Consider the following 11,275-nt stretch of genomic DNA (forward strand, 5'->3'; position numbering starts at 1 on the left):
ACGGATAATGCATCTCCCTGCGCAAGGATAACATTCCGCTACAGCTATCTCCCTTGAATTACGAACGCAGGTATAGCCACGGTTCACCCCAAATGCCAGACGCGTCCCTGTCCCCCGAATGAGGATAACCCACCAGATAGCAGGACAGGTGATCCCAAGCTCTTGGGTGCAAAGTGCAGGATGACTCCAAAGTTCTCCAATGAGGACACCCATTGAATACAAGAATAGAGTTCCCAAAGCACACACCAAAGTTAACCCCGCATCCCCAACGAGGACACCCGTTGAATACATGAGGAGGCCTTCAATCATCAGGCATACCCCTGGAGGTCTTCAAGCTTTTCACGGACATCCCCCTCCTTGACCGTCTCAAGGAGGGAATTCTTCAAAGAGTACCTGCAACAAATATGTTAGTGAAAATAATCCTCCATTGCTCCTTCCACGCTTGTCTTGCTTTAAACTTACTCTTGATCATGCATTCTTCACACATAGGTCGTCCTGAACGATTGGGCGCGTCCTGACGCTACGAACTCCACATATTGATATATCTTTCAAGTATCTTTATTTGCTTTGTCTTGAATGAGAACAAGCTCAACCATCCCAAAGTGTGCATCTCCAGGAGGCAGGACGCGTCCTCCCCTTGTAAAATACACATATTCTCCTTGCTTGGCAACCTTATTACCTGTACAGCTCATCCCATTATTTTTACTTATCAGGGCGCGTCCTGCGCCTTGGGCGCGTCCTGCGTCTTGGGCGCGTCCTCCTCCTTTCAATATCTTCCTGCTCATCTCTTTACATGACAACCCAAAGTACAGCCTACACAATCATGGACGCATCCTACATATACAGGGCGCGTCTTCGCTTCATACAATGTAGACCAAAACCTAATTATTCATCTTCTTGCCCCAATTCAATTCCAATTGACCCGTATTTGACCCGAGATGATCCAATACCAAATTTTGGCTATAACATGAGAGTTCAAGAATCTCTCATACTATACCAATACCAAGGCTTCTGGTATCCTCGTGTGTTTGTGCAGGGCATAGTAAATTGTCAAAAACAATATGAAGCTGGCGAAAATGATATCTTCCTTGTTACTGCCCCTAAATCAGGCACCACATGGTTCAGTTCTATCCTCTATGCATTAATGAACCGTGAAGCCCACCCTCCACAAGATACTCACCATCCTTTGCTTAACAAAGCTCCCGGTGATCTCGTTCCTTTAATCGAATTGCTCGACCCCTCTAAGTATGACACAGTTTGCAACTCTTCAGGCAGCAGCACTAGGATCTTTGCAAGTCACATTCCATTAGCTAGCCTACCGAAATCCATAACTGACAACGCTACCTCATCAAACTGCAAAGTAGTTTACGTGTGCAGAGACATAAAAGACATCTTTGTTTCATTATTTCACTTTCTGAACAAAGGTAAATATCTACGTTCTCCCATTTCTTTCGAACACACGTTCGATTTGTACTGCAAGGGATATTTGGGACCTGGACCAGTTTGGGATCAAATCTTAGGATACTGGAAAGAGAGTTTAGAAAACCCCCAGAAGGTTCTGTTCATGAAGTATGAAGACATGAAAAATTAGCCTCAACTTCAGCTGAGCCTGCTTGCCCAATTTCTTGGGAAACCCTTCTCTCTAGAGGAAGAAAAGTCAGGTTTGGTTGATCAAATCATAAATCTGTGTAGTTTTGACAATATGAGCAAATTAGCAGTCAATAACACCCAAGATAATAATAAATTTTTCGGTACTGGTATCGTTGGAGATGCCAAAAATTATTTAAACGCGGATATGATTTCAAGGTTGGATCAGATTACCGAGGAAAAGTTTCGTGGTTCGGGTTTATCTCTCTGAAATCGATCGAGTCGCTGCCGTCTTTTTAGTTGTCCAGTACTACTGCCGTCTTGTTTGTAACTATTGTGTAATTTTCATTTGATTATAAAGACTTTTATTTATGGAAACAGTGAAGCAACATATATACACTAATCACAATGAAGCACTATATCAGCACTGTGATCATATAAATACCCATATAAATACCCAATTAATTTCGCAATTAATTTCGTTACTCTCTGGATAATACGGTATTAATAAAATGGAGTTGAAATGAGGGTAATGTGACATAACAAACGGTTGAGAAGATATATAAATGGCATTTGTCAACCATTAAAGATGGAAACAATACCACCAAAATGCAGTTGATATTTGATTATTGGCTATAAGCCGCTCTTTTATTTTAATGGGGAATATTTTATACTATAATAAAAAAAAAAATTTCTTTTCTTTCTAATCATAAAATCAAGAGTTGTGGTATGGTATGAAGAGTTATGGTTTGATACATGATATGTTGATGAAAAGTCGATAATGATGTCTAACATATGTTGAGTTTAAAATATGTATTCCGATCATCGTTTCTTCTTATCTATGTATCTATGTAGGTTTACTCACATATAAATTTTTTTCTTTTTATTTCCATATTATCTACTTCTTTTTTCTTTTTCTTTTTTATCGTAGTCAACCCGCATCCGCTATCTTTCGGGTGCGCACTTGGTAAACCCTACACTACAACAAAATAAGGCTAAATTCAACTGCATAAATTCAACTGGACTAAATTCGATCAATTTCAGTTGTTTAATTGTGCATGGCTAACTACAACCGCCAGCGATCGAATTTAAATCTGGTTGAAATTGTGCGGTTGAATTTAGTAATAAATGCGACCTGTTTTTTTGTGCGGTTGAATTTGATTCCACTAAAAATGGACGGAATTTTCCCTCCTACTGAATTATTTTACGCTCGTAAATTCAATCGCTAGCGGTCGATTTAGCCTTACCAAATGGCGGGATATTTGCCCGTTTTTCTTGTTTGAATATTGCTGAAATGGCAAAAAAGAAACAGCCAAATGCAAAAAAAAAAAAATGATTTCAGTCGAAATCGGTTGAAATAACTAAAGTGATTGCAAACGGTTGTATTTAGTGAACAAAAAAACATAAAAAATACTTAAAAGCTTAAAGAGGATTATATACAAGGATAAATTTCATCACATATACATTATACATCATGAGAGAATTTCATTTTTTTGTGTTTGATAATATTCTAATATATATTTAATTTTTTCTAATTTTTTACATATCACTAATATATATATGTATCTTAACATCTGTACGGTTTCATAAATATTTTTTTAGAAAATTAAACATTCTCATTAGACTAAACACTAATAAGAAGTAGTCAAACTACACGTTGACTAGTTAAAATAGCAAACCAAATAAATTTATTTTTTTTCTGAATTTTTTGTCATATCACTAATATATATATGGATTTTGATATCTGTATGGTGGGATAATTCATAAATATTTCGAAAAAAATCAAAACATAGATATGGGATTTAACACTAGTAAATAGTACTTGTCAAACAAGTGGTTGACCGTTAACATAGCAACCCAAATACTTGTTTTCTAATTTTTTTTTCAAATCACTAATATATATGGATCTTGACCTCCGTACAGTTGGATCATTCATAAATATTTTAAAAAAACTCAAAACATCAACACGAGACTAAACACTAGTAAGAAGTACTAGTCAAACCACACGTTGACAGTAAAAATAACAAACCAAATAAATTTGTTTTTTATGAAAATTTTATCATATCACAAATATATATGAATATTGACATCTGTACGGTTGGATCACCCATAAATATTTTGTTTAAAAAATTGAAACATCCAAATGAGAATAAACACTAATAAGAATTAGTAGTCAAACCACTTGCTGACTAGTTAAAACAGCAAATTAAATAAATATATTTTTTCTGAAATTTTTGTCATAAATCACTAAAATATATGGATTTTGACATACATACGGTTTGATCATTTATAATATTTTAAAAAACCAAAAACATAGATATGAGACTTAACACTAGTAAGTAATATTTGTCAAACAAGTGGTTGACTCCTAAAATAGCAAACCAAATATTATGTTTTCTAAAATTTTCGTCAAATCATTAATATATATGGATCTTAACATCGGTACGGTTGGATCATTCATAAATATTTTTAAAAAATCAAAACATCAACATGAGACTAAACACTAGTGAGAAGTACTAGTCAAACCACTCGTTGACGGTAAAAATAGCAAACCAAAAAAATATATTTTATTATGAAAATCTTGTCATATCACTAATAGATGCGGATCTTAACATCCGTACGGTTGGATCACCCATAAATATTTTAGAAAAATCGAAACATAGATATGGGACTTAACACTAGTAAATAGTACAAGTGAAATCACTCGTTGACAATGAAAATAGAAAAACAAATAAATTTATGTTATTATTAAAATTTTGTCAAATCACTTATATATATGAATCTTAATTTCCGTACAGTTGGATCATTCATATATATTTTTTAAAAAATTGAAACATCTACATGGCACTAAACACAAGTAAGAAGTACTATCAAACCACTCGTTGACAGTAAAAATAGCAAACTAAATTAATTTATTTTTTTATGAAAATTTTATCATATCACTAATATATATATCTTGACATCCGCATGGTTGTATCATCCATAAATATTTCAAAAAATCAAAACATATATACGAGACTTAACACTAATAAGTAGTACTAGTCAAACCACTGGTTGATTGTTAAAATGGAAAACCAATTAATTTATTTTTTTCTGATTTTTTTTTAAATCACTAATATATATGGATATTGACATCCGTACAGTAGTATTGTTCATAAATATTTTTAAAAAAATCGAAACATCAACATGGGACTAAACACTAGTAAGAAGTACAAGTCAAACCACTCGTTGATAGTAAATATAACAAACCTAATAAATATATTGTTTATAAAATTTTTGTCATATCACTAATATATATGGATCTTGACATCCGTATGCTTGGATCATTTATAATTATTTTTTAAAAAAATCATAACATTCCACTCGTTGACTGTCAAAATAACAAACCAAATAAATTTATTTTTTTATTCAAATTTTGTCATATCACTAGTCTATATGAATCTTGACATCCGTACGGTTGGATCATCCATATATATTTTTAAAAATTGAAACATAAATATGGTACCTAACACTAGTAAGTAGTATTAGTCAAACCACTAGTTGTCTGTTAAAATAACAAACCAAATAAATTTATTTTTTATGAAAATTTTGTCAAATCACTAATATATATGGGTCTTGACATCTTTATGGTTGGATAATTCATAAATATTTTTTAAAAATTCGCAACATCAACATGAAACTCAACACCTATAAGAAGTATAAGTCAAACAACTTATTCACAGTTAAAATAGCAAACCAAATAAATTTATTTTTTTCTGAAAATTTTGTCATATCACTAATATATATTGATCTTGACATGTGTATAGTTGGATAATTCATAAATATTTTTATAAAATTGAAACATCAACATGAGACTAAACATTAGTAAGAAGTACTAGTCAAACAACTCGTTGATAGTTAAAATAGCAAACCAAATAAATTTATTTTTTTCTATAAATTTTGTAACATTAGTAATATATATGGATCTTAAAAATTATACAGTTGGATCATTCTCAAATATTTTTATAAAAATCAAAATCAATATGGGACTAAACACTGGTTAGAAGTAGTAGTGAAACCAATAATTGATTATTAAAATAGCAAACCATTTACATTTTTTTTTCTGTAAATTTTTTTATATCAGAAATATATATTGATCTTGACATCCGTACGGTTGAATCATTAAAAAATATTTTTTTTAAAATCGATGATCAATATGAGACTAAACACTAGTAAGAAATATTAGTTAAATCATTAGTTGACTGTTAAAATAGCAATCCAAATAAATTTATTTTTTTCTAAAAATTTTATCATATTAGTAATACATATAAATCTTAACATCCATATGATTGGATCCTTCATAATATTTTTAAAATTATCGAAACGTAAATATTTTCCCAATCTTCGTGTTTGAAATTGCTGAAATGAAAAAAATTGAAAACACAAAATATATTTAAAAATTCAAATAGTTTTATATATTAAAAAAATGTTTTTAATATAAAAGGATAACATTCATGATATATAAAAGAAATTTGAGTTTTACCTACCAATTTGAAAAATAGGTAAAACCTAATTATTGGTACCGAAAATAATTTACCTACCAATATATTATTGGTAGTGATTGGTAGATAAAAGTTATTAAGGAAAAACTCTTTACTTACACATACGCGTATTGGTAGGTAAATATATTACGGGTCCCTCTTATATGTAAGTCATGGTATGGCAACTCATAATTGGTCCACGTGGAACCTTAAGTGGAAATCACATGGAGCTTTTGATCATGTCATCAATTCACGTGAGGCTTAATTAGCCCCATGATTATAATAATATGTAATTTATAATTATATATATTTTTTTATTGGCTCATAATTACAAAAAAAAATTATTAAATTATTTTATAATTTTAAATATTGCTTTTATTTTCTATTTTGTTGCTCATATAAATTATAAAATTCACAAAATTATTTATATTTTATGTTTCACAAAATTCATATTTGTTGCATACAACTTATAATAATCATAAAAAGTTATTCAATATTATTTCATCATATCACTATAATTTACGAAAATGAAACAATACAAGATATGGCTAGAAATTACAATATTTTTTTTAGAACTATTATTGCAAAACGGAAACTACTAATCTCCTACTCTCTGAATTGTATCTCCGTAGTCATACTCCGCACGTGACTGTTTAAAGCTTCCCACTATCCATGTCCACTAATTAATCCAAGGTTGTTTTCCTTTGATCGCCCAGATTTTTGAATGCAAAAACCTGTACAAACAGAGATTCCCAAAAAAAATATATGAGCCTATGTTATGAATTTAGAGAGAGACTATTGCAGATTAAAAAAAATATTAACTTTTAGGGAACTCATCAATAAATGAAAAACTATTGTCTTCCATGATTTCTATATTGACAAAATAAATGTTACATCTGTGACTTCTTTAAGGCAGTGCATAGGCCACACATTATAAAATAAATTCTGGGTAACTTGACTCAATAAACATTATAACAAGTAAAAAATAACATCCCGTCCAGTTATAGATGTTTGCCAATTTTTCGAGCCCAATTGTCCCGGATTCTGCAAAATTGAAAAGCCTCAATTTACATCATCACCACGAATAATATTATTGAAAAAATAAATCCAAAAACATTTCCAATTGGTGTAGATATTGACGATCTCTATTGATAAACTGGTTTGTTTGTCTGAGTATTCACTAAGCCACGTAGCAGCTTGGAGAATAAGTAAAATGCCGTTTCAGTGTTTTTATGATCAAAAACAAATAAGTGGAAGTAGTGGATGTTAGTTAGGAGTTTGATGCTAGTTTTTAGGAGTTAGTCATTTACATTATTTTAAGTATCTCAGCATGTATCTAATTTTTTTTAAGTGTGTGATATATAAAACTTTGAGCAAGTTTGTTCACTCTCTATCAAATACACGATAGTATTAAATCTGTAGTATGCATTCACAGGTGATCCACAAACTGAAACCTACATTTGGTATCAGAGCTCGGTTAGTCCAGTGGATGCCAAAGTATATGCCTAAAATACAGATGATGGAAGAGCTCAAGAGTAAAAATGGATCGGTAACGTTGAGTTATCCGATGCTGAGTAAGACCAATTACACGGCGTGGTCGCTCAAGATGAGAGTATATATGCTGGCACACGGAATCTGGGAAACTGTTGAGCCCACTGATGAGAAGACTGTAATTGAAGATAAGACAGATAAAGTAGCTTTGGCTGCGATCTATCAAGCAATACCAGAGGACATTTTGCTATCCATAGCTGAAAAGAAAATGGCCAGAGGTGCATGGGAGGCCATCAGGACGATGTGCCTTGGAGCAGATCGAGTTAGAAAAGCTCGTGTTCAAACATTAAAATCAGAATTTGAGAATTTATGTATGAAAGACACATAGACTATTGATGAATCTTGTATGAGATTAAATGGATTAGTGGCCAACATCCGTACTCTGGGAGAGACTATTGAAGAGAGCTATGTTGTGAAGAAAATTCTGAGAGCAACTCCATCTAAATTCTTGCAGATCACATCCGCGATAGAACAGTTCAGAAATCTGGATGAAATGTCAATCGAAGAGACGGTTGGATCTCTTAAAGCACATGAGGAACGACTCCGTGGATAATCAGAAAATAGCAGTGGGCAATTGTTATTGACTGAGGATGAGTGGACTAAGCGGGAAAACAATGAAGGATAGTTGTTGTTAACCAGGGAGGAGTGGCTGAAAAGAAGGCCTCAGAAGCCTCGTGGTACTAGCAATTATCAAGGTATACGTGATAAAAGTAAAGTAAAATGCTTTAATTGTCACAATTACGTGCATTTCGCTGCAGAATGTCGTAAGCCAAAACAAGAGAGAGATCAGAAACCTGAAATAAAACTTGACACAAGCCTTAGATGATGAGCCAACACTTTTACTGACAAAATGCGAGTCAGGCAAGAGTAACACACTGTTACTTAATGAAGGAGACATTGTACCAAAGCTGAACCAAGATAAAAAGAAAGAAATGGAGTCAAACGTATGGTATTTGGACAATGGCCCTAGCACTCACATGACAGGACAACGTACAAAATTTAAGGAGCTAGACAAAAAGATCCTTCCCAAATCGGACTGATTTTCATGCTACGAAGGTATTGGAGTTAATTCACGCAGATCTTTATGGACCAGTAACCCCAGAAACGAAGGCAGGTAACAAATACTTTCTCCTCTTGGTGGATGATTTTAGTAAGTTAATATGGATTTATATAATGAAAAATAAAGATGAGGCGCTGAGCATGTTTAAGAAATTCAGAAAATTGGTTGAGAATAGTACGGGGAAAAAGATAAAAATGTTATGAGATAAAAATGTTATGAACTTACAGGGGAGGCGAGTTTTGTTCTAATCAGTTTAACTTATTTTGCGAAGAGAATGGAATTGCAAGACATCTTACTGCTCCCTATTCGCCTCAACAAAATGGGGTTGTTGAGCATAGAAATAGAACTATTATGGCTATGGCTAGGAGTTTCTTAAAGGAGATGTGCTTGCCGTCAGATTTCTGGGGAGAAGCAGCTCGACATGCTTTGTACGCATTGAACCATTTACTGATATGGGCTCTATCAGATAAAACACCGTACGAGGTGTGGAAATGGTACAATCCAGACATAAGTCACATCCGAGTGTTTGGTTGTGTTGCACACATGAAAGTGCCAAGTGTGCACACAACTAAACTTGACGATCGCAGCAAAATGGTGGTTCACTTGGGTACAGAACCGGGAATCAAGGCTTGTAGACTCTATGATCCGGAGTTTGGGAAAATAGATGTGAACTGAGATGTTGTGTTTGAGGAAAGGAGACCTTGGAATTGGAATACACCGCAACAAGAAAGTTTGAATGCTCAGGGTTCATTCACTGTGTCAAATAACTGGTCAAATGGAGAAAATGAGAGTGACACTGTGGAGGGGTATGACAATTACAGTGATGACAACATGGGGGACACAAGTGGAAACAACTCTAGCACTATTGAGACATCAAGTGCCAGCACTCCCACCAGGTCAGTTACAGCAAATACTAGTGAAGAAGATCAAAGATCTGCTACTGGAAACTCAAGTAGCAACAATGAACAACCAAGAAAATTTAGGCTGCTGAGTGACGTTTATGATGAAACACAAGAAATTGAGCTGGAAGAGGAATTACTATTGTGTGGTATAGATGAACCAGGAAGCCATGAAGAAGCTGTGAAAGAAGAGGCCTGGGAACAGGCTATGAAAAATGAGAGAGATGCAATTGAAAAGAACAACACCTGGAAACTCGAAGAGCTACCACCTGGGCACAAACCGATAGGTTTAAAATGGGTTTACAAAATAAAGAAGGATACAAACAGGAAAATCATCAAATATAAAGCAAGACTTGTGGCGAAGGGATATGTGCAGAAGCAAGAGGTCGATTTCGAGGAGGTCTTTGCTCCTGTTACCCGTTTGGAAACAGTGAGACTTCTTTTGGCACTAGCAGCAAAGAATGGGTGGGAGGTGCATCACCTAGACGTAAAATCAGCTTTTCTCAATGGGGATTTGGAGGAAACCGTATATGTAACTCAGCCCAAGGGTTTTCTGAAATTAAATAGTGAACATATGGTATATTGATTAGTTAAGGCATTGTACGGATTGTGTCAAGCAACCCGTGCTTGGTATGCCAAGTTGAGTAGATGTCTGGAGAAGCTTGGGTTTACTAAATGCCCATATGAAAATGCAGTATACACCAAACGAGAGGGGGATGCATCATTGGTAATAGGTGTGTATGTTGACGATCTCCTGATCACTAGTACAAGTCTCTCAAATATTCAGAAATTCAAAAAATAAATGAGTAAGGAATTTTAGATGAGCAATCTCGGAAAGCTATCTCACTACTTGGGAATCGACGTCAGCCAGGAGAAAGGTGCGTATGCAAAGAAGCTGTTGGAAAAAGGTGGCCTAGCAGACTGTAATCCATCCAAATATCCAATGGAGGCGAAAGTCCAACTGGTTAAGGACGAAAGTGGGAAGCCTGTCAATCCCACGATGTTTAAGAGCCTTGTTGGATGTTTAAAGTATCTGGTCCATACACGACCAGATATTGCATACTCAGTAGGGGTAGTTAGCAGGTTCATGGAGTGTCCTACCATGATGCATCTAAATGCGGTTAAACGTATATTACGTTATGTCAAAGGGACAGTAAACTACGGGCTGATTTACTGGAGAGGAACAGAGAACTACATACTATCGGGGTACTCTGATAGTGATCTTGCTGGGAATATTGAAGACAGACGAAGCACCGGAGGTATGGCCTTTTATTTAAACGAAAGTTTGATCACTTGGGTGTCACAGAAACAGAGGTGTGTGGCTCTATCCTCCCGCGAAGCTGAATTTATGGCTGCAACTGCAGCAGCATGTCAAGGAGTGTGGTTACGAAATCTGCTTATGCAAATAACTGATATGAAGCATTGTCCGGTCACTATATATGTTGATAATAAGTCCGCGATTGATTTAGCAAAAAATCCTGTTTTCCATGGACGGAGCAAACACATTGATATCCGTTATCATTTTATTCGGGAATGTGTTGAGCGTGGTGAAATAACTACTAAGCATATACCTACTGAAGAATAGTGTGCTGATGTTCTGACTAAAGCCATGTCCACTGCGAAGTTCGAGAAGATGCGTGCCCTGTTGGGAATCCAGA

The 11,275-nt window shown here is 34.4% G+C and overlaps 1 protein-coding gene across 1 annotated transcript; it reads left to right on the forward strand.

Moving 5' to 3' along the window:
• The first annotated feature begins 823 nt into the window (after positions 1–823).
• On the forward strand, positions 824–1,591 carry LOC141717947 (cytosolic sulfotransferase 13-like). The gene has a single exon (XM_074520237.1). The coding sequence runs from the start codon at positions 824–826 to the stop codon at positions 1,589–1,591; it is 768 nt and encodes a 255-aa protein (XP_074376338.1).
• The last annotated feature ends 9,684 nt before the right edge of the window (positions 1,592–11,275 follow it).

Source organism: Apium graveolens, chromosome 1 (genome assembly GCF_009905375.1).
Source record: "Apium graveolens cultivar Ventura chromosome 1, ASM990537v1, whole genome shotgun sequence".
Classification (NCBI taxonomy): Eukaryota; Viridiplantae; Streptophyta; class Magnoliopsida; order Apiales; family Apiaceae; genus Apium; species Apium graveolens.